Source organism: Chenopodium album, chromosome 8 (genome assembly GCF_948465745.1).
Source record: "Chenopodium album chromosome 8, dcCheAlbu1.1, whole genome shotgun sequence".
Lineage (NCBI taxonomy): Eukaryota > Viridiplantae > Streptophyta > Magnoliopsida > Caryophyllales > Amaranthaceae > Chenopodium > Chenopodium album.
In genome coordinates this window covers 76473200-76491059 of record NC_137841.1, presented here as the reverse complement: position 1 = coordinate 76491059, position 17860 = coordinate 76473200, and the positions used below count along the sequence as shown (strand labels likewise).

General features: G+C 35.5%; 2 protein-coding genes across 3 annotated transcripts; one reads left to right on the top strand and one right to left on the bottom strand.

Annotated features, from left to right (window-relative positions):
* Nucleotides 1–45: 45 nt before the first annotated feature.
* LOC145642476 (vesicle-associated membrane protein 711-like) lies at nucleotides 46–3663 on the bottom strand. 2 transcript variants are annotated; one of them, XR_014115687.1, is made up of 5 exons: nucleotides 3228–3660; nucleotides 2431–2621; nucleotides 2152–2315; nucleotides 1264–1419; nucleotides 46–241 (listed from the first exon to the last, which is right to left on the bottom strand). XR_014115687.1 is itself a non-coding variant. In XM_081693672.1 (4 exons), exons 1-4 carry the CDS (start codon nucleotides 3442–3444, stop codon nucleotides 1329–1331), a joined length of 663 nt encoding a protein of 220 aa, XP_081549798.1. In that variant the 5' UTR covers nucleotides 3445–3663; the 3' UTR covers nucleotides 1098–1328. The 2 variants fall into 2 exon arrangements, 1 of the variants encoding a protein (XP_081549798.1); XM_081693672.1 differs by lacking the exon at nucleotides 46–241 and having other exon boundaries at nucleotides 1098–1419; nucleotides 3228–3663.
* A 1143-nt stretch (nucleotides 3664–4806) lies between these two features.
* On the top strand, nucleotides 4807–14004 carry LOC145642474 (protein transport protein SEC24 A-like). The gene is made up of 14 exons (XM_081693669.1): nucleotides 4807–5045; nucleotides 5517–6645; nucleotides 6740–6878; nucleotides 7316–7506; nucleotides 8205–8312; nucleotides 8416–8619; nucleotides 8736–8967; nucleotides 9309–9458; nucleotides 9569–9725; nucleotides 10043–10170; nucleotides 10283–10605; nucleotides 10699–10884; nucleotides 11884–12130; nucleotides 13526–14004. The coding sequence occupies exons 2-13, from the start codon at nucleotides 5575–5577 to the stop codon at nucleotides 12112–12114; spliced, it is 3120 nt and encodes a 1039-aa protein (XP_081549795.1). The 5' UTR covers nucleotides 4807–5045; nucleotides 5517–5574; the 3' UTR covers nucleotides 12115–12130; nucleotides 13526–14004.
* Nucleotides 14005–17860: the final 3856 nt, after the last annotated feature.

Sequence of the window (17860 nt, the reverse complement as noted above, 5' to 3'; positions counted from 1 at the left end):
TTCTACATCTTCATTCTTCAGCTCTATCTTCCAAAAGTTTTATTTTTTCCCAAATCGTTTCATTACTTTATTTTCAATATATACAAATAGTACTTCAATCATAGTAATCAACCAGCAATTTGACTCAAACCTGAAAAACAAATTTTGCCGTGTGAAGTGTACCGGCGTTTGTCGATGCCGCCATATACTCTGCCAGTACCACCGTTCCCCGAGCTACCATCCCGTTTAATATCTTCATTTTCTGAAATAATAAATAAATAAATAAAAGGTTGAATTTTTTGTAAAATGAGAAGATTTAATTGATTGAAGACATTGTAGTTTGATTTGGTTAAGTGGGGTTAGTGCGAAAGTGAAGAAATTGATGAAATTTGCAAGGGAAGAACAGAGGTGAGAGCGGGAAATTTGATTTGGAGGTGTTTAAGGGTGATTCAAGGAGACATGTATATGCTGTTAGCAGGTGATTTGATTTACTTGTAGTCTTATGCCAAAGAGAGTCTAGTCTTGGGAAGGATGGCAATAATGATGTGTACCTCTGGGACAACAGAGATTGCTAGTTTGCTACCGTACCATTAATTTCAAGGTCTTTAAGCATGTCATAGCACAACATCGTGAGAGAAAGTTGAGGATCTGAGTGTTTTTTGTTATTTTTTGGTCATAACTATGCTACTGCGGTTCATATATCAAAGGCTCCTAGTTGTCAAAAGAATGCTATATACTTTATTGATGATGAATCAAGAGTATATTGGGGTGCTTCATATGGAACTGAAGTCCGTGGGCAAGATTTGGGTATGTTTGACATGGCATCCGGAGAAATGAGACCATTTATGAAGGTGGTGATAAAATTTCCAAGTACTTAATTGGTTTATGCCCAATTTTTAGAAATTTAGGTTGTTTTTGTACTTATCTGTTCCTTTTCGATTAGACGATTAGATTATGCTTTATCTTTGTTCCAGTGGTTAAACCATTAAACAATACCCTTGTAATTAGAGGTATCAAAACAGACTCAACCTAAAAAAAACCTTGTGTTTCAGAAAATGGTATGAAGGAGTCTAGGGTGAGTAATACGCAAATCAAATTCAAAGGACATAAGACCAAAAGGACAATTCTTTTCTTCCTCATTAAGATTCAAGATCCAAAATACAAAGAATCTCCTATTTATCTATAATATTGAACAAAAGACAAAAATATTGTACAGATAACACCATATTGATCCATATTAGATTAACTACTACGAAAGATCACAAAGAGAAAGAAAGCAGATACCTCATGTTCCACTGAGCTAAAAGTGTGGCAGCCGACCACCATGATCATGAATGACTTGTCCGTCCTCACTTCAGACAGCTAGGTAGTGCAAGTCCATGGCAGATGAATGCAAGCACAGCATATATGATGATCAGGAGAATGAATACCAGAACAACTCTGCAAGATCGAGCAATGCATGAAATAAGGATTTTTATTGATAGTAAGAAACCTCTGAAATGGAGCATGCATTGGTCCAATTTATGTATTGTTCTAGAATAATTCTAAGAACCATATTAATCATGCAACTGCCTGAGCCCTACAGTATGTATCAGATTCAGTCCATTCAAAACATTGTATCATTTCTTGATCGTCATACAATTACCTTTAGCAGAGAGGAATATGACCAAAAAAACAAATATAGCTGAAGGGCAGGATATCACTAATAAACACTAGAAACAAAAACAGGGACAAGTCGATCATAGGACTTAAATTTCACTTAAGCAGCCATGAATCCATGATTGTATAATCCAAATCTAATAACAGTACAGCAAAGCATGAACAGCATCACCTAGTGAGTGAAAAGTCACGGATAGAATAAAAGGGCAATACAAACTCTCTCTATTCCAAAATGATAGGCCACATTATTTGGGGTCATTATAAGAAATTGATTGACTATCCTTCACTATTGTGATTTTAGGACGTAGGGGTAGCTAAGTTATCTTTAAAAGAATCATCCAATAAAACATTTGAGCATGAGTGCTCCCAACCCACCCACCCCTCTTCCCCACAACCCCCTTTCTCTCTCTTAGAGTAGAAGTAAAAAAAATGGAAGCAAGAAAATTCAAAGCACAAAATGAATAAGATAGCACCCGGATCTAAAAAGAAAGAGAGATAGATTTGAGTACATACATGATTTTAACATTTTTCCACCACACATTGCTTCTAAAACGACAAGCCTGCTTTCTGAAACGAAAAGTGTTTCCTTGCAAGTTTGCAGTTTTATCAACCAACAGCTCCAAACGATCACCTCTATCTAGCACTTTATCAATGTTCTCAACCATAACATTCCTCACCTAAATAAACAGGTGGTTATGTACAAATCAAGTCAATAAAACACATTAAAAAGCAGTATATATGACAGGGCATCAAAACACCATTGATGAATTAAAATAGCAGACTGGAACTAACCTGATCCATTTCACCTCTTAAACGATTAATTCTGTCAGCATTTGGATCACTTGAATAGTAGTCCATTTGCTGGTTCAGAACCCTTGAGAATTCATCATTCATAGCGTATGCTAGGGCTGTCAGTACTGCACGTCCATAAGTCTTCACAAATCTTTGATGTATGTCTTCAAGAAATGCAAATGGTATTCTACCTGAACACATCCAAATTATAAGGGAAGAGGGAATACTAAGCTAAATGAATTAAAGGAATTAGAAAACCTACCATTATCTCTAACACAACAATAAGAGGCAAAAAAACAACATTTAACTCAAGCTTTCGGGTTTTTGCATACCCCTTACATAAACATGATTGACCTGAACACCTAATACATTCACTTCTCCAATATACAACCAACATAACAATGAAAAGATTTTTATTTATCCAATTCATCTCAATACTATATTTTCAACAGTATGAACAAAATTATCCTATCAATTACATATCATGAGTTTTTATTCAGAATGCTCCAGCTCACTAATCATAGTAATCAACCAGCAAATTCAAACCTTAAGAACAAAATTTCCCAAATTTCAACTCAAATATCAATTAATTAAACATAATCATCAATCCCAAAGATTAAACACACCAAAAAACCCCTCAAAAATCATCATAATCAAATACTAAAACAAACATAAACCCAAACTTTAGCTTAAGTAAACTATCAAATAAAAACATAAAATCAATACCCAGAAATGAATTCAACAAAAACTCCGAAAATTCAAGCAATTATAGTCGAAAGAGAGAGAAAGAAGCATACGTCCAAGGGAGTCGTCGGCCATACAAAGAACAGAAAGACCATCAGTGCGTTTAAGGTGGAAGATGTAACGATCTTGAGAGTACGACACGTGGGTATCGTTATTTCCAGGAGTTTTATCAAGAATTTGCCGCGCAATTGTGCCGGCGTTTGTCGACGCCGCCGTATACTCCGCCAGTATCACCGTTCCCCGAGCTACCATCCCGTATAATATTCCCATTTTCTGAATTAAAAGGTTGAATTTTTGGGAAATAAGTAGGTTTAATTGATGATTAAAGACTGGGTATTTAATTTGGTTAAGTGGGGTTTTAGTGAACAAGAGAAGAAATTGATGAAATTTGCAAGGGATGAACAGAGGAAGGAGTGGGAAATTTGATTGGAAAAATTGGGGGTTTAGGGGTTTTAAAATTTGGGTGATTTTAGGGGGTTAGATGGTTAGTTGGCAGTTGATGAATTTGGATGCTAACATCTGGTAATAAAACTAATACGGGTACTTCAGCCATGCTCGATAGGGTGTTAAACAATATCCAATCCGAAACTACGATGATTTAACCTGAAATTTTAGGGTTTGTTTGACATTTTTTTTTTTATTTTTTTTTTTAAGTATAAGATATATTTCTCATAATGAATTAAAATTATTTAAACTTATAAAATCATGATAACTTTGAAAACTGACAATTAAAAACCTTTTCTTGTTTTTTTTTAATATGATGCCAAGCCCTTAGGTGCTAGATCCCGGTTATAGAATTTTGGATATTTCAGACACATTTTCGAAAAAGAAATCAAGTTTTGGGATTGGACGCATCTGAATTTATGAATTTATCCAAATTTCAACGACCCGACACAAAAACCCTGTGATTCGATCAAAACCCCGATTATTCAATCTGAAAATCTGGATATCAAAATTAAACAGTCCTAATGCACGATTTTTAAAAAAAAAAAAAAAAAAAAAAAAAAAAAAAAAACAAGAATTATCATAAATATACTATACTTTTTTTTTTTTTTTGTAGGAAGTAAAAAAATTGATTAATAAATGATAGTCAACAAAAACTATACTTAGGTTTTTTTTTTATTTATTTATTTATTTTTTTTTTATTAAAGGATACTTAGGGCTTGTTTAGTTCACCTTATTTTTGTTGAGCTAAGCTAAGTTGATCTGATCTGGTATAATCTTATATAATCTAATAGTCTAATTTGACTTACCTTTAACCTTATATGTACAATAATTATCAAGAGGGGGTTTTTTTTTTCTTTTGAAGGGCAACTAGGGTCTTGTTAAATTCGTAGCAATGTGTATTTTATTAATATGCAATTTTCATTTTATTAATATGCAATTTTCATAATTTTTTACATTACAAAATTTAAAAATATTTAGCACAAATTAAAGTTTGTATTCATCTAGGAGTAAACTAACTTACGAAGTATTAATTTTAGACTCAACAATCTTGACAATCCTAGTTCTAATTGAATACTTATAGTACTCGTACTAATACTCGTATTATTACGAGACGGAAGGAATATTAAGTGTACATGATATATGAACTCTGCCTCACGACCTTTATTCAATTAACACCCTTGGAATTTCTGTTGATTCATCCCACCATAAACAAGGTGGGCAACTCAGCAACTTTCATTCTCTCTCTTCTCTCTTACCACTTAGCAGCCCTAGAAATTTTTCTCACTTGTTCATCACTTTGCGTTTCAATTTCGATGATCTCAATGTTGATTCAGTGACCAATTCAGGTGTTTCCAGATCTCAATCACTAATCGATCAACAATTGCCAATTTTCCTGTTTTTTCTTCAATTTTCTGTATTTCCAGGTAAATTTCATTGTCAATTGCAATTCTGTTGATTGAATTCATTAATTGGAAATTTAGCTGTTATCAGATTAATTTTAGGTTAGATTTTGAAATTATAGGCGTGATCTTAATTTTGGTTTTCCTCTTTTAGATCTAATTCACGTTTTTGCTGTTTATCTCCCCTCAGTTGAAGCGTACTCTGAATCCTCCATTGTCAAATTCCTTGCTTTCTCTTCAATTTTGATGATTTAAAATTAATTATGTTTTCAACTGCAATGTTGTTGAATAAAATTTATCTCTTTTCTGTTGTTAATTGATTGAAAATTTTGTTGTTAAGAGATTAATTTTAGGTTAGATTTTGAATTGTGATAAGGGATTTTGTTAGATGATGACTAGGGTTTGGTTTTTTATGTTTGGAAGAATTTTGATTACGTGAATTTACATGGAAGACTATGTTGTTGATGTAGTTAGTGTTGTTCGATTTCGGATCAGGTTGATTGATCTCGTAGGAGTGTAGTTCTTGGAAGGGGGAAGGAAGTGAGGGAATAAGATGGCAACTGGAAATCCAGGTCGTCCTAATGTCCCAGGTCCCCCACCTGTTAATAGTCCATTTGCAGCAGCTGCTCCCCCCACTACGAGTCCCTTTTCATCGTCCGGTCCTGTGGCCGGTAGACCAGATGGCCCTGGTGTTAGACCTCCCCCTCCCTCAGCTCCATCCAATGCAGTGCCGTTTGCATCACCTGGCCCCATGGCGGGACCTCCAGTCCCTGGATTCAGGCCTCCACCACCTGTTGGTTTTACTGATCAAACTAGACCTGCTCCTCCTGGACCACCACCGTCACATGCTCCGTCCACATTAAATCAACAGCAATTTTCAGCTCCGCAGTATCCGGGGCCTCCGACAAATCCTCCTATTCGTTCACCTCCTGTTGGACCGCCTAACATGGCCGCTCCTATGGTACCTAATATGCCTCCACCTATCCAACGTCCTGGTGTTCCAGCTCCAACTCCACCCCTTACTTTCCGCCCCAATTCCCAAGCTCGTCCTGTCCAAATGACACCTCCTCCTCAACCTTATGCTCAGGCACCTTCTCAGCCCTACGGTCAGGCACCTCCTCAACCCTATGGTCAGGCACCTCCTCAACCCTACGGTCAGGCACCTCCTCAACCCTTCGGTCAGGCACCTCCTCAACCCTACGGTCAGGCACCGCCTTCAGCATCTCCTCCGCAACCTTATGCTCAGGCTCCACCATTATCATCTCCCGCTCACTTTGCACAGCAGCCTGCCTTTGGCCAGCCTCCCTCACAACCTGGTATGCCAATGCAACAACACTTTTCTGCTCCTCCGACAAGTACTATGCAAGGTTTAGTAGAGGATTTCAACTCTCTTTCACTGGGCACTGTTCCTGGGTCAATGGATCCTGGACTTGATGTTAAAGCATTGCCACGGCCACTGAAGGGGGATGTGGAGCCAACTGTCTACAGTGAGATGACACTGAATTGTAGCCCTAAATACATGCGCCTTACTACTAGTGCTATACCAAATTCTCACTCGCTTGCATCAAGGTGGCATTTACCACTTGGAGCTGTTGTATCTCCACTTGCCGAAGCTTCTGAAGGGGTTAGTATCTATGCTGATAGTTCTATTTCAAGTTTTACATGTCAGATACTGTGCTTGCTATATGCTTAACATGGATTTCCCTATCTGTTTTTAGGAGGAAGTGCCCATCTTAAATTTTGGTTCGGCAGGTATTATTCGCTGTAGAAGATGTCGCACATATGTAAATCCTTATGTTACATTCACAGATGGTGGAAGAAAGTGGCGTTGTAACATGTGCGCCTTGCTTAATGATGGTAAGACAACTATTGGATTGCTATTTTCACAATTTTTATAATGCTGTGCACTGGCTTAGATCTTGATGTTCCTCTCTAGTTGTACTGTTGACCTTCATGATTCTTTCTTTCTTTTAATAGGGCCTTTTTAGCTTGCAAAGATTTTTCTTAAACTGACACTGAATGCTCTTTCCTTAGTATTTGTACTGTAGCAATTTTTTTGTTGAATTACCTATGATATTGTTGATCATTATGCGATGGGGCAAAACATATTTGTTTTTTATTAATTTTTTGTGGGGGGGAAAAGCGCTTTCGATTGTGTTATTCTTGTGTGGAGCACTTGCTTTTACAGTCAGTGAATAGATCAATACTTTCATACACCAAAATGTGTTCGTTCAAGATTGTGCTGCCAGACCTTGCCAAGAGATTGACGCTAGCATTTTGCTGTTTTTGTGTAGTCCCTGGCGATTATGTTGCCCCCCTAGATGCCACTGGCAGAAGAGTTGATGCAGACCAACGCCCTGAACTTATCAGAGGCAGTGTTGAATTTGTTGCACCAACTGAATACATGGTGCGAGCACCTATGCCGCCTCTCTACTTTTTCCTCATCGATGTGTCAGTTTCAGCAGTTAGGAGTGGTATGCTCGAGGTAAACAGATAGAACAAGGGAAATAGCTTATTTTTCGATTTGCCTTACGTGCTTCATAATGTTATTTCTCTTTCCCTGGTCCTTAAATGATTTTGTTGTTTACTTTTGATTTTCGTCGTCATTTGCCTTTTCCTTTCTGTACAGCTGCTTCTTATAAATTATTAATTATATCAATTATTAGTCTCCGGTGTCAATGAAAAAAAAGAGTTGAATGCGATGAAGTTAGATAGTGAAGCAGCATTCAGGGTTTTGTTGAAGTTTATAATTGACTTGCCTGGTTGTTGGAAATTCTGACTAAAATGTAGTATATTGAGAGTTAAGGCCCATTTCTTTTGTTTGAAATGAAATTGGGACAACAGGTTAGGGATTTGATCAATTTGAAAAGTGGATTGCCATAGTGGATTATTTTAATGGTGGTTGCACAAGATGCCCAAAAAGAGAGGGGAGCAGATGGATTCGGAGCTGGAATAAAATATTAATTCAGATAAAAATGAAGGAGAGAAAGGGAGGGGGATAAAAGGGGAAATTACCATGGGCTTGTTTTTTTAACGTGTGTGCTGTGGTCATTTTTCTCATGTTTAACCAAATATCTTGCAAAATTTTCTTATCTCTACCTATCAAATAATATGAAACTTTTCTTCTGCAGTATTCAATGCTTGCATTTGTGGTTAATGGGTTGATGTGTCTGTATCTTGCAGGTTGTTGCTCAGACTATTAAGTCTTGTCTGGATGAACTACCAGGGTCCCCTCGAACACAAATTGGTTTCATAACATTTGATAGTACCATACACTTCTACAACATGAAGGCAAGTAGATGTTATTAATAGTGATTTAAGCTCTGGAAAAGGTTCTTTTTTTTTCTTTTTCAATTGTCTTTTTTGCTAATTCTTGCCCTCCTACTGTTTCCAGTCTACTTTGACACAACCACAAATGATGGTAGTCTCAGATGTGGATGATATATTTGTCCCTTTACCAGATGATCTACTAGTGAACCTTTCTGAATCAAGAAATGTTGTGGAATCGTTCCTAGATAGCTTACCTTCCATGTTTCAAGACACTATGAATGTAGAATCTGCTTTTGGTCCAGCTCTTAAAGCTGCATACATGGTCATGGTATGCTGTTCTTTTTTACTTCAATAATTTGTTTCTCTCATTTGAAAATTGTATGCTCTTATATCACTTTTTTCTAAAACTGTATAGTTACATTAAAAAAATTTACTTGCTTACAGAATCAACTTGGGGGTAAATTGTTGATATTCCAAAATACACTGCCCTCTATTGGAGTTGGCCGATTGAGATTACGAGGTGATGACCCTCGGGTATATGGAACTGATAAAGAAGCTTCCTTGAGAGTACCCGAAGATCCATTTTATAAACAAATGGCGGCTGATTGTACAAAGTACCAGATAGGAGTTAATGTTTATGCGTTTAGTGACAAGTACACAGATATAGCTTCATTAGGTATGAGTTGCTCTCGATTGGGAACATAAATGTATCAATGTGTCATTGTATATAGTTTGTTCCCCTAAATTGCCATGTAGCTTTTAATGACTATATCTCAACTCTTAACTTTAATGTATAGAAAACAACACAAATATGCCTCTTTTATTTACTAAACTGCATAATAATTGCTTTTTGAAATATGAATCGTTTATGATATTCTTCTGTTTCTATATTTTCTTTTTTTTTTAATTTGACTTTGTTTCATTTGATGTCATGGGAATGTTTCCCTGAAAATGAAATCAGCTATCAGCATCATAGATATGTTGTATGTGAAAGCTAACCTCTCATCTCCCTTGTAGGAACACTTTCCAAGTACACTGGCGGTCAAGTGTACTACTATCCAAATTTTAAGTCAACTGTGCACGGAGACAAGTTGAGACATGAATTGGCTAGAGATCTCACAAGAGAGACTGCTTGGGAGGCTGTTATGCGCATAAGATGTGGCAAAGGTCAATCTAAAATTTATAATTTTACATGCCTTGTCAATTCCTGCGTACTTATATTACTTTTTCTGATCTTTGACTTGATATTCACAATCTGATTAAAATCTTAAATGCAGGTGTAAAATTCAATTCTTATCATGGCAACTTCATGTTGAGGTCCACAGATTTGATAGCGCTTCCTGCTGTGGACTGTGATAAAGCTTTTGCCATGCAATTAGGCCTAGAAGAGACATTACTGACGACTCAGACCGTGTACTTCCAAGTTGCATTGTTGTATCCTTAAATCTTTCAATCTGTGGTTTTAGATGTTTTTTGTCAACTTTCATGGGTGTGTGTGAGCACATTTTGGGAACGGGCTCTTCTTATAATATGAAACTAACTCTAGCAGCCTGCCTGATACCTCCATTATGGAAGTAGTGTCTTCACATCTTATACTAGAAAACTCTGCATATTAAGGCTTCAGTTTGCATCTTGTCTTGTGTCTGTGTGTGTGTGTGTGTTTTTTTTTTGTGTGTGTGTGTGGGGGAGGGGGGGGGGGGGGGGGTTGGGTTGTTAAAGATTATGGTGTTTTTTTCCTTGACAAGTTCTAGATATACTGCATCATGTGGAGAAAGACGCATTAGAGTACACACAGCTGCTGCACCAGTGGTTGCTGATCTGGGAGAGATGTATCGAAGAGCTGATACTGGTGCTATTGTTTCAGTGCTTGGACGGTTAGGTAATTTAAAATGCTTTTTTTTTTCCTTTATGTTTCTGTTTGCCTAACAAACATTGAAAATGTCTTTTATTTTCCTGGGGTATGATTCGCTAAACATGAATTTTCTTCGCAGCAATTGAGAAAACATTATCCAGTAAGCTGGAAGATGCACGATCTTATGTGCAAATGAAGATTGTAAAGTCTCTCAAAGAATATCGCAATCTGTATGCAGTACAGCATCGGCTGGCTGGAAGGATGATCTATCCAGAATCATTGAAGTATTTGGCTTTGTATGGTTTAGCTCTTTGTAAGTCAATGCCTCTTCGTGGAGGGCATGCAGATGCGCAACTAGATGAGCGCTGTGCAGTTGGTTCAATAATGATGACTTTGCCTGTTAAAAGTCTGTTAAAATTTTTGTATCCTAGCTTGATTCGCGTGGACGAGTTTCTATTAAAGGTATTTTCAGGCAATTTGCAAACATTAAGAAATTGCATAATGATGTTGATATGGTCAAATATCTAAGTCCTTTGATTTGTGTCTTTTCTTTAGGCATCTTCTCCAGCCGCAGACCTCAAGGATGTTGAAAAACGCGTACCTCTGACAGCAGAAAGCTTGGATCCTCGAGGACTTTATATCTTTGATGATGGTTTACGCCTTGTTATTTGGATTGGTAGAATGTTTCCTCCAGATTTGGCTGCAAGTTTAAATATAGATTTTGCTTCCGATCTTTCACAGGTACTTTCTTTTACTATTGCTTAGTTCTGTTGTATCTGGCAAACTTTTCTCTCGGATTGTTTTTGATGTTTTAGTCTCATTTGTGCTTGATCTTCGTAGTTGGCTATAGAATTGTGTATGACGTTTTGAGTTAATGAACAACGAACCAAAAAGATTCGAATAGACAATGCATAGTTTTCATAAAATGTTCAATTTCAACTCCTGGTTGGCCTAGATACGTACATGTGTCCTGCATTGCTAGTTGTGTCTAACACTTTTTAACCAACAACAATGTCTGCACACATAATCGTCAATTTTCATGTGCTTCATTATTAGAACTGAGCTCAGGTTGAAATTAGAGAAAATAATTTCAGAAGTGATAATGGTATTCTACATGTTGCCATGCAGATGATTCTGACTGAGGTTTGCAAAGCTGCTATAGAGAAATCCTTGGGAATTTGTGTGAGTGTTGGGTCTAAATTAATGCCATTTAGTTATACTGATTTCACTCATGAAGACGGCTGGAAAAAAAAAATAAAAAATTAGTCAAATTAACCCATTTGATTCACGTGGGTATGATTGACAAGACTTTACCTTTATCAGGTTTAAAAATCAGGGTTTTGAATTGATTATTGGATGTGGATGAGGATGAGGATGCTGCCTCAAATTGTCGGACTTAATTTAAGACAATTCTGAAAAAAATAGATTCTGAGTTTTTGTGTGATCCATAAATTATTTTGCATCAAATGTGGTATTGCTTCTTGTGGTTAACACATGCCTCGTCATATTCTATATCCCCAATCGTTTTGGCTTAATTGCTTTTTGTGGTGTATACTGGTTGCTCCGTTGTAATTTGTAGGCACTTGGCTCTGTGGTGAATCCATGTTTCTGTCAATGGCTCTTTGACTTTGTCGCTTGAATTGAAAATTCTATGCTGCTGTGTTGCTAGTTGTAATCTGCTAATAATAATTCAGAACTAAGTAAACACTGATGGCCTTTCATATTTGCACTGATTATCAGGTTAACCTTAATGAGAGTGACAATGCAATGTCAAAGAGGCTAATGGGGCTACTTAAGAAGCTGAGAGAGAATGATCCTGCTTACTATCAGCTTTGTCATCTTGTAAGGCAAGGTGAACAGCCCAAAGAAGGGTTTTACCTTCTGTCAAATCTTATTGAGGATCAGACGGCTGGGACAAGTGGCTATGTAGACTGGATTGCACAAATCCACCGGCAGGTCCAACAAAATTAACAAGCAGATATATAAGGTTTGTGTGGCTAAGTTAGGTTAACTTGTATCTTTTATTTTATACATTGATGTGGTATTTTCTTGGTGGGTTTAACATTTATATGCTCAGCTGATGTCTACCTGGTACAAATTACATCCTTCACTCAAAGCATGATACACACCATGCTCCCAAAAGAATATACAATTTAAAACAGAAGAATGTACATCATCTTCAATAGCACATTAATTCATAATAAAAGAAATTAAAAGAGCATGGAAGTTTGGTATTATTAAAGAAAATTAACCGGGAGCATAAGCTGTGTATTATCTACAAACTTATGCCTGTTTGTTTTTTTAACCCCCTTTCCATGTACTTAACCGCTAGGGAAATGTGGTTTCAGAATAGCTTTAGCAGCATTTAATGCTGTAAACTTCAGCTCTGTTGTTAGTTACTATATCTATGTTTTGGAGATTGAAACTTCAATCTATATCATGTTGTATAGACATATGAAGAGAAAAGTGGTGCCTCTGCATGTCTTTCTGGATAGTTCCGTTAATGACTTCATTATTCTGCATATTATCTTAGAAATCCAGATATTTAGATCAATTTTCAATCCTTTGCAAATCTTACAAATGATGTACCAAATATTTGTTAGGATTTGCATCTCTGTTGAAGCCAACAGCTGAAAGAATAAGGTTGTATACCATAGGAGTTGGGGAGCATTCTTTGTAGCAACTTAAAGGAACACCATTAATTTTATACAAGCAATTCCTGCATAATTGTTCTTCTTCATCATCATTTTTGTTGTTGTTATAGATCCATTTGGTGCAGCTGAAGAACTATATTTGATCTCTGATTGGTAGAATCTTAGTAAATTATAGTGCACTATAGCAGCAGATGCTTACGGTCATTTGGTTTGGGTTTGTGTCAATTCTTGGATTGGGTTTGGGTCATTCTGGGTCAGCTTTGGGTTATACGTAGTATAGTTTCGGGTATGGTTCGGGTCAGCTCATTTTCAGGTAAGGTCCAGTTTTAGTTGGGTCAGTTAGGTATTATAGGTAGTCTTGTGCATAATTTGGTTCATTCATAAATTTGAAGAATACAAAGTTGTGTATCATCAATAGTGGCAAATAATTTTGTTACTACTAACGTAATAAGTTAATTCTACCTGGAGATAACATTCACTATGTATTCTCCTGTATGTATTACATATGCCGTGGAATGTGATATTGTGATATCCCAAGGTTGATCCAATTTTGATTTGATTGGGTTTTGTCAGTTATGTTTCACGGTGCAACCGTGCAAGGCATGATGGAATTTATCTTCACTTACTTTCCCCTCTTCCAACCCCATCTCCCTTGTTCCAAAAGCACAAGGGAAAGCAGGCAAATTTCTGTTAGGTTTGGTTTCTGAAACTAATTTCACTTTTTGTAGGATGTATCATATGACAAGAAGATAGCTTCAACCCTCAAGAGATCAATTTTGACTGTAGCAAGCTGCACATCATGGTTAATATGTGGGCTCTACGACATGGTCTTGTCTACTTCTCAAGGGCGCGCTGCTACATGCTCCTCTCAAAAAAGTTGCTATTGAAAAGAGATGTTATGTTGAAGGTACAAGTGACAGCTGAGATTTTGTGAACAAATTCTTTTTTGATTTTTTTTTTTCCTTGTTAATTTATTAGGAAAGGTAAACGTTAGTGAGATTATAAGTTTCTTTTTTTCTGCAGATTTTAGCAAATTTTTCTTTAATATTTTTTTAGGAAGCATATATAATCCCTATTTTGTGTGATCATATCTTATTACCTTGTTAGCTTCCTCAACATTTGCCTCTTGTTTTAGAGGGTGTTGTGAGTTGTGACATACAATAAATGTACAACACTTTTCTCCTTTCTTCAAGGCTTTTAACTGGAATTCTTTCGTTATAATATAAATCTCGTTGTGACATACAATAAATGTACAATTTCAGTTTTAACTAGAGATTTGTCAACAGAATTGATAGTAACCGATCATCAAATGCCCCATGAATTTGGTGGCATGACATAGAGCCACCACGCCGTGCTGTGGGCCGTGCCTCGCCAATCGGCCGGTAGAGTCACAGGTTTAAATTAATGCATTGATAAGACCATGACATAAAAGCTTGTTTCAAAAAAAAAAAAAAGACCATGACATAAAAGCTAGCTCAAAGCTCTTAGAATAAGTGGACCTCCTTTGCATTTGCAATTATTGAAGCATATGTACACCAGAACTTGACAAATGCTCAAAACAACAACACTAAGGGTCTCGTCCATGTCTTCTTTTTCGCATATTTAAGCTTCGGAACTTGTCGTTTTATAAGCTGGCATTCCATTCATACATTGTTACTCCGTGACTCTCTTATCACTTACGGAGTAATATGTCAATCTCATCGGAGAGTGAGGGATAGCTCAAGTGTTTATAGCTTCCCTTCTAATTTTAGATAATTCTGGGATCGATTCGCATTACTCACCCTTGTGGCTCTCTAAACACACACACAAAATGTCATCTCATCAAATTTTATCCTATAAAAAAAAAGCTACTAATATCAACTTAGTAACCCCTAACCAAATGAGTAACCCTTATAACATAACAAAGTAACCCTCATAATGATTGGTCACACCGTGTGGCCAATCACATATGAAAATTTGTGTACTAATATGGGTAAAAGATATAGCATGGTATAAATACTACTACATCATTTCCATATTGGAAAACGCTTTTGTTTTTGACTAGGAATAGTTGAGATGCATTGCCTCACCTAAGTATGAACATTCTCACAAAGTGGTTAAGATCTTTTATGAAGTACCTTTCTCATCTTTGTTTTAGTACGAATATTGTTTTATCATGTTATGTGTTTAAAGTGAGAGTGAAGGATAGCTGGTGGTTAGAGCTTTCCTTATGATTTCAAGAGATCTATGATCGATTAAAAATTGTGTTTAAAGTGATAATGTGAGACACTAATTAAATTTTTTTTGAGAAAGAGTACGTGGGGGCGTTCTCATGAAATACTCAGTAGAACCCTTTTTTGCTTGCTTAACTATGCTACTAAGGTATTATGTATAAACCCCTAACAAGAAGTAAACTGATTTGATGCAACAAGTTTGCGTGTCATTCTGCATGATGATATAAAGCAAGATCGTATAATACGTTGTACATTTTGATTGCTAAACATATAATTTGTCTATCTAAATGTTTTCGTCTTTGATTCTCATTATTGCTCATTACATACCTTTTACTCTACAAGGTGATAATATAGACCGATAAACTATCATAAACGCCTACATAACATTAAAAATATGTCATATATAAAATACTTTGTATAAATTTATTGTTAGAATTTTCAATTGTTATCGCGTTAAGCCATAATTTAATTATAAACTTTTAATAGTGAACGAGCCATAAATATAATTGTATAAATCTCGTCGAGTGGCTCGAGCCATCCAGGGATTTTTCATTCATCAAGAATTCAAGACTAGTCATCTTAAAATATCATTAGTATCAATCAAACATCGTATTATTGGACTTGTGCACAAAGTGGGTTCCATACTTTTATATGCATCAATCATCTAGTAGGTTTGAGAATAGAGACCAACTTGAGCAATTGTGTGTGGAATAGATAGTTTCTATTCACTCGTGATCTTTATCAATTCGTAGTATTTTTCTTTAGATATTTTAATAGATATTTTGTGTTCATTCATTGAATTTTAGCAACCATGTAATTCTTAACATCACAAAATCTTTGTTACTCTGGCCCTCCATTTTATTCCGCAAATTATTGTGGATGTCCAATATTAATTATTCTTAATTCTTAATATATACGGAGTAATACAAATGGTTCTACAATTATATCAAGATATGTGTTTTATATATATACACACACCGACACACCTATGGGACAAGAGTTGAGATTAATATTTTCATTGACATGTACATTATTTGGGGTAGATATAACGGAAAATTTAGGTATATTTGCTTATAAAATTTGAAGGTAAAGGACTATATTTAAAATAATACACAACTTTTTATATACACTTGGGGCGTGTTCGGCAAAATATAGCTGTGGAGGTAGCTGTAGCTGTGGAGGTAGCTGTAGCTGTGGAGGTAGCTGTTAGCTGTGTAGGTAGCTATTAGCTGTCAACAAGCTGTTAGCTATGAAGATAAATAATTTAGATATGAGTGTTCGGTAAAGTAGTGGTTGACTAGCTGTTACATATAAAAATCAATATTTTATTTTTAAAACTATAGATTAAATTTTCAACAGCTACTTGAAAAGCTACCTCTAATTTCAAAAGCTAATGTTTCTAACTTTTCACAAAAGCTACCTCCACCACTAAAAGCTACCATAACCACTACTTTGTCAAACACTCACATTTTTTGTTGAGTAGTGGTTTGACTTAGTCAAACCACTAAAAGCTACCTAAAAGCTACTCAAAAGCTAACGCCGAACACGCCCTTGGTGCACAAAAATAGCTTTGAGTGCACCATGCACCCTATTGAACTTAAAAAGTTTTAAAAATATAATTGTACATTTTGTTTATGTAGTAGACTTCATTCCTTTTTTTTTTTTTTTTTTTTTTTGTTAAAACCATATGAAAATCATGAAAAACTTTCAACAATGAATGAAATTTATTCCACACTTCCACCTTTGTATGTATAGTATAACATCTTTCCAAAATAAAAAGCTAAAAACTTATCAATTATGGATAAAGAGATTGTCGTTTGTGGTTGGAGTCCTTGGAGAAATATTTAATAATAGAACATTAGAACATGTGACTATATCACTTACTAAGTTACTACAGTACTTATTACAATAAGCATTATGCAACTTTATGGACACAAAATTAGGTAAATATGGGAATAATAATGAGTTTGTTATTTTTTTAAGTTAATTTTCATCATCTTGTGAACAAATAGTACATGTATACCGTAAATTGATTTTAAATGTACCATATACCCAATTCATATATTAACTAAGGGTTTGTTCACATGTATTGAGCTGAACTAAACTGAATAGAGCTGAAATGAATATTTTATGAGAGAAGAAAATTGGGATTGAAACTGAACTGAAATGAACAGATTGGAGCTTAACTGAAATGAACTGAAATTAAGGTGAAGTGAACAGACCCTAAATCACTTCATCACTCGTGAAGATGTGTATTATAGTGTATTTGTATCCTTAACTATGCATTGTAGTAAATGTACATTCTCACCACGACTCAATAATTATTATCCCAAAAGCATGTGGTGGCTAGGGTAGAGCTGCTGTGGTGCATATTCACATGAAGTACTTCATACGAGTCCTGTACATCATCATTTAATGATCTTGCATAAAATGATCAATCAAATGAACCTAAAAGGGTTTTGAATTCCTTTTACCCTAGCATGTACAAGAAGTTCCAAAAACAGAAAAAACTAACTTTCCATGTATAAGCCATAAATGACACCTGAAACCAAAACAGTATAAGGAGAAAGGCTAATATAACTACTTTTAATTTTTTGTTTTTAATGAAAGCTAGCTAGCACTGAAGCACTGAATTATTGAGGCTACTAGTCACTAGATATAACCCGACATATTTTATCTATAAATTCTAAAATTCATTATCATAAAAAAAAATAAAAACAAACGTATTTATGAATTTTATAGCCTCTTGTTTGTTTGCAAATTGAATTGTCTTCTCAATTTCATTAAATTAATTAGTAGTTTAATTTGCTAGCTTAAGATGTTTAATTTAATTAAGTCACTTATAAAACA